We start from the raw sequence: 6,220 nt of genomic DNA, 5'->3' as shown, positions 1-6,220 counted from the left end.
CAGAGACAGAGTGGGGAGCAGAACAGGCAGATGGACGAAGTACACTGCTGAGGGGAGCAGCGGGCGGGTCAGGAGAGGTCTGCCATGCCATGTGGATCTCCTCCGGAGCAGGCGGGAATTGAACTCATGCGGAAGTGGCTTAAGCTTCTTAGTGCTGTGTTTTAACCTGCTGCACCACCAGGGAGGGCCCTTTCTGATAAGTTTTTAAAGGAGATTTATCAGCTAAGTTTTAACAATGGGTTCAAGTGCAGTACTAATTCAATTCCTGGCCAGGGAGGTGACCTACATGGTGTGGCAGCCCTCTCCTGACCCGCCCACTGCTTCCTTCAGCAGTGTATTTCAGTCAGTCAACTGGCCTGTTCTGCTCCCCACTCTGCTCTGTCTCTGGTGAATCCTCTCACCCCCCTGCACCTCTGGCCTGTACCCCGGTTCTTGTATACATAAATAAATAAATCTTTAAACATTTTTTTAACAGCCTTTGCTTGTTAATGGATGAATAGGGGTTAGAAACTTGTGAGCAGTGAGCTTTTTCTGTTTGGTTCTTTGTATCTTTGGTAGGTGTCATTTTTAATCCTAGCTATGACAGCTACTAAAAAACTAAATGTCACAGTTTTTAAACCAAGACCGCCAGTGGTTTTGTTGTTAACTGTTTAACCAAGATTTTAGAAATAAAGAAGCATATTTAATTCATTGTTCTGAGTTTGTCACTTTTAAGAAGGCATACCCCAAAGGCTTTTGTTTATTAAATATGTTAACACTATTTAAAAATAGTAGATTTTTCACTTTTATATTTTTAAAGTTTCTGGGCTTGTGGATTTTATAATGTATTGGTTATTCTGTAATTTATAAATGTACATGTAGTAGAGATATTCAGAATTTTTACTGATGGGCTTTGTAAGAACAATTTGGAGATTCATTTATAAAGGTGAAAGTGTGTAATATAAAATTAACAAGCCAATGGGAAGAAGCTTTTGAAGCATTTTGAAAAAATGAATGTTTTAACATCAGGTTTTTTGGGGGGAATGTGCTTTTTCGTTGATAGCTTTTCACTTTGAAGGTGAATATAATGGAAACTACTACTAATAAACCAATTAAGTTTACTGAAAAGTGATTTTTTGTTGCTTTTTTCAAGTCTACCATGGAGGCAAAATGACAATGAAAAGATTGCATGGAAGAATAGAATTAGAGTGGTAGTATCACCCTCAAAGCAGATAAATTCTTCCTCTGCAGTTTAGATGGTTTATCTTTTATCACAAGTTTAGAATGACTTATTTTTAAAAAATATTTATGCATACAGAACTAGGGTATAGGCCAGAGATGCAGGGGTGGTGAGAGGATTTACCAGAGACAGAGTGGGGAGCAGAAAAGGCAAATCTCTGAAATACCCTTCTGAGAAGAGCAGTGGGTAAGACAGGAGAGGTCTGCGCACCATGTGGGTCATCTCTGTGCTGGGGATCGAACTGGTACTGAAGCAGCTGCACCTGGCTTGCAGTGCTGCTTCCTAACTCTTTGTGCCACCCTGGAGGGCCTTTAGAATGATTTAAGTAATGATTTAAATGTGAAAACCTGGGGCATTTAGAAAAATAAAACAGTTGGTAATATAGAAAGGGATGAATTGTTTATCAGCATTACAGGTTTTTGATAAGAAGAGCACTATATTATTTCTCCATTTGCAAATTTTTTTCTTGAAGGGTAGGAAATAACTTTATGAAGTTATATGTAACATGTAGAAGGAAATATGGGTGAGGACTGAAAGAATATAACACAAGTATACTTTGTGTATCATGTCTACCCAGTGATGTCACCAATGACTGTGAGATGGTTAGTAGGACTCTCAAATCATGATGGCAATAATTCAGAGAGCCTTAGTAATTTGTTAAAGGCCAAACACTTGGTAAAGGAAGAGCCCAGAATTTGTTTTGTTGCTGTTTTTAAATATACTTTTAACATTTTTCATTTTTGTACAATAATTGCTTTCTAAACTCTATTACAGTCCTCAGTTATACACCAATTCACCCATGTACCATCCCCATAGTTCCTTGTGTTCTTCTTACCTCTGTTTTGATCCTGCTCCCCTCTCCCTTACCGTAGTATGTTTCTGGTTTATAGTTGCCTGTTTATTTTGACATTTACTTAATTATAATTACTATTTTTTTTCTGATCCATTATTTAGATTCGCTACATTCTTACTAAGAGTGAAACCATTGGTATTTTTCTTTCTCTTTTTGGCTTATTTCATTGAGCAGGATCCCTTCCAGCTTCATCTGTGTTGTGAATGGCAGAAGTTTATCTTTTTTGATTGATGACTATTTTATTGTGTATATGTACTCTTGATTCAGTCTATTTTTGGGCATTTGGGTTGTTTCTATCGCTTACCTATTGCAAATAGTGCTGCAATAAACATAGGGGTGCAGATGTCCTTTTGAATTAATGTTTTTGTGTTATTGGATAGATACCGTGGAGTGGAATTGCTGGATCAGGTGGAAGCTTTATTGTTAGCATTTGAGGAATCTCTAAACAGCTTTCCATAGTGGTTGGACTATTTTGCATTTCCACCAGCAGTATAGGAGAGTTCCTTTTTCTGCATAGCCTCGCCAACATTTGTTGTTACTAGTTTTTTAAATATGTGTCATTTTCACTGGTAGAAGATGGTATCTCATTGTGGTTTTGATTTGCATTTCCCTGATTATGAGTAATATTGGACATTATTTCATATGCCTGTTGGCCATATGAATTTCCTCTTTAGAGAAGTCTTTTTAGCTCCTTGCCCCTCCCCCCTCTTTTTTTTGACTGAGAGGTCAGAATTTGATCACAGATATATTTGATTATTTTAAGCCAAATAGTTCTTCATTGGATATCTACTAGGAGGCCTGGTGCGTATGCCCTGGGATTTTAGAGCATTATAACCTTTTGATATGGAGAGATCACCACCATCAAAATAAGCTTGGCAAGACAATTAGGTAGTAATTATTTGGGCGCTTTGGGAAACCAAAGAATTTCTACTTTACTCATTTTCAGGAGTTTCGGAACTGGATCTCAAAGGAGGAATCAGCTTTAATTGCAGAACGATGACTAGGGGAGGATGTTACAGTGGGAAAAACCATAGGTGTAAAGGCATTCAGGCATAAAGTACTATGATTTATGCTGAGGAACCTATTTCTGTTTCAGTCTTAAAAGGATGAGGGGAATGGACACCAGCCAAAGAGCCTATATTTTTCCCTTTTATACCTCATTGCTCCTCTGGACAAATACTCAGAGCTGGTTAAAATATTTGAATATAAAATTCTATACTTCCCAGTCTTTGTTTTTCTTTCTTTTCTAGGATCAGTTCGACAGTTTAGACAAGCATACACAGTGGGGAATTGACTTCTTGGAAAGATATGCCAAATTTGTTAAAGAAAGGATAGAAATTGAACAGAACTATGCGAAACAATTGAGGTAAGTTTTTTCTAGCTTTTAAAAAAAGATTTATTTATTTATTGTTTGTTTGTTTATGCATACAAGAACTGGGGTATAGGCCATACAAGTGCTGGGGGAGTGAGAGGATTCACCAGAGAGAGAGAGAGAGTGGGGTACAGAACAGGCAGATGAACTGAAATACACTGCTGAGGGGAACAGTGGGCAGGTCAGGAGAGGTCTGCCATGCAGGTCGCGTCTCTGGCAGGGGATTGAATTTGTGTTGCAGATAGCTTCATAGTTCTGCGCTTTGACCTGTTGCACCACTAGAGAGGGCCCATTTTTTTCCAGTTCTTAAAAAGTGAAATTACATGTTTAAGTAGTTGGATGTTATATACTGGAGGTTAAGTCCTGTGTTTTTCATCAGGATTATATTGAAAACTGATCAGTTTAATTAAATCATTTCCTAGTGCCGCAAGAAAAATTGGTTAGATAGATTATAGGTAGCTTCATTCCAGAAAGTCACTTAGCATTTCCAAGACTTGAAAATTGAGTGAGTGCTGAGATTCTGTCAGAAAACAGATATATTACTCATGAAAGTTATTTTGAAATATGTAGTAAAGATAAAACTTTTACTTGTGGCCATGCATCCACAGAATGTGAAACAATCAATGCAAAAAACAGTATGTGTTTGTGTTCACAGTAGCATCGTTTATAATAATTGGGACATGAAAACAACTCAAATGTCCATTGATAGATGATTAGATCAAAACAATGTGGTATTGCCCCACTTTGTAATTTTCAGTCATATGCCACACTATTCAACCATAGGAAAATATGAAATATAGCCATTCTCATCAAAATGGAGTGAATTTGAGAAGTAATGTCCAGTAAAGCAAGTCAGAATAAAAGCTGAAAAATTTAAAGGGATGATTTTAGTCTTAAAGCAAATGGAGTTCATTTTAAGATTATGTCAAGCAGAAAATCATCATTAGTCCGCATTGTGACAAGTAGTTTTGCTGGAAATTTTTCAATAAAATTGGTGCTTGAAAGCTGAAGACTAGATACCAATGAAAGAGTAGTTGTAGGGAGGAATTAGGATCCTCTTTTGCTGCAAGTAACAAAAAAATCCAGCTGAAGCAAGCATGCATGACTGAAAATTTCAGGCATATTTTGATCCAGGAGTCTAATGTGTCCAGGTCTCATTTCTCCTTGTCTTTATCCTCGGATTCCACTTAGTACCATCCTCCTTACTTCATGCGCTACATTCTGTATCTTCACATCCTGCATTTTGGGGAAGAATGATGATCTTCTCTGTTGTACCTTGGGTGGAGGTGGGGAGGAGAGAAAAAGAAAAATGGGAAAGAAGAAAGTAAAAAAAGGAGAGGAGGGCTAGGAAGAAGAGCAGCTTCTTCTTTTCAGAAATCTCAGCAGAGGTCTCCTTTTATCATGCTGACCCTGATTAGTTTACAGGTTTATTCTGAACAACTTAGTAAATGAGAATATTGCATTGGCTTTATAGCTAGTGATGGAAGAGGGGTAGTCATCCAAAAGAAATCTAAGGTGGTAGGGTTTAGAAGGAAGGGGGATAGTTGAGTGATAAATAGCATATGTATATTATAGTAGTAGTGATTTATGCAACCAACTGAGTGGTTATTGTGATGGAATAGACTAGTACAATGAATAGATTACAGTTGGCTTTTGAGCTACTTGAACTTACTTTAAACTATTTGAACTTACATAGGTGATGTAAACTTACAGTATTGATAAACAGTGCAGTACTGTTAATTTTTCTTTATGATTTTAAGTCTGCTTTATTGTAAGAATATAGTATGTAGGCCCTCCCTGGTGGCGCAGCAGGTTAGGACGCAGCACTGCAAGCTGGCAGCAACCGCTTCAGTATGAGTTTAATCTTCTCCCCATCCTCCCCCCCCAGGTGAACTCATGGCATGGCAGATTTCTCCTGACCCTCCTGCTGTTCCCCTCAGCAGTGTACTTTGTAGATCTGCCTATTCTGCTCCCCACTCTGTTTCTGGTGAATCCTTTCACCACCCCTGCACCATCTGGCTTGAACCCCAGTTCTGTATGAATAAATAAATAAATCTTAAAAAAAAAAAAGACTATAGTAAGTAATACTCAGCATTTTCTTATTAGTAAGACTTCTAATCACCAATAGGTTACTGGTACTTAAGTTTTTGGGGGGAATTACAAGTAATACACAGATATTTGACTGCATGGAGATTGGTATCCCTTATGCCCCAGGTTGTTAAAGGGTAAACTGTACTTATAATGATCCACATATTAGATACACATTTACTGCAATAGTGACATCATGCTAATTTTCTGATCTATTTGCTGCTTTTGTTTTTTAACAGGGATTTTTACGGGCACATTAATAGTAGTGATGATTTCACCTATCCAAAAATTAAGATTAAGGAACTTCTTAAGAATCTAGAAGCATTAAGGACCTCCTGGAAGTTAAATTAGTTATTAAGAAATATATTCACATAATGAATAATGAAATATTTCTCTCATTTAATTTTTAATTTGATCTTAATTCTAGCTCATTAAGTGTTCAGGCTATCACATTCTAATAGAAGTGAGGAAAAGGATACTACTGGTAGCACAGTGATGGCAATCTAGAGAGACAATAAAGAACAAGATTAAAATATTGTGAAAAAGAGAAGAGGCCCTCCCTGGTGGCGCAGTGGGTTAGAGCGCAGCACTGAGAATCTGAAGCCACTTCCGCATAAGTTCGATTCCCGCCTGCCGCCTGCCCCGGAGGAGACCACATGGCGAGCCAGACCTCTCCTGGCCCGCCCGC

At 37.8% G+C, this 6,220-nt stretch overlaps 1 protein-coding gene across 4 annotated transcripts in view; it reads left to right on the top strand.

Annotated features, from left to right (window-relative positions):
• Positions 1–6,220, top strand: part of FNBP1L (formin binding protein 1-like) — a 75,326-nt gene that overhangs the window by 30,042 nt on the left and 39,064 nt on the right. For all 4 annotated transcript variants that reach the window (XM_004689769.2, XM_012730185.1, XM_012730186.1 and 1 more), the window contains exon 2: positions 3,323–3,438. In XM_004689769.2, the coding sequence (XP_004689826.2) occupies positions 3,323–3,438 (116 nt within the window). The remainder of the gene's footprint in view (positions 1–3,322; positions 3,439–6,220) is intronic.

This window comes from Condylura cristata, unplaced genomic scaffold, assembly GCF_000260355.1.
Source record: "Condylura cristata isolate star-nosed mole 26May11 unplaced genomic scaffold, ConCri1.0 scaffold00026, whole genome shotgun sequence".
Taxonomy (NCBI): Eukaryota; Metazoa; Chordata; class Mammalia; order Eulipotyphla; family Talpidae; genus Condylura; species Condylura cristata.
Note: the sequence above shows the minus strand (reverse complement) of the source record. Positions and strands in the feature narration are given on the sequence as shown.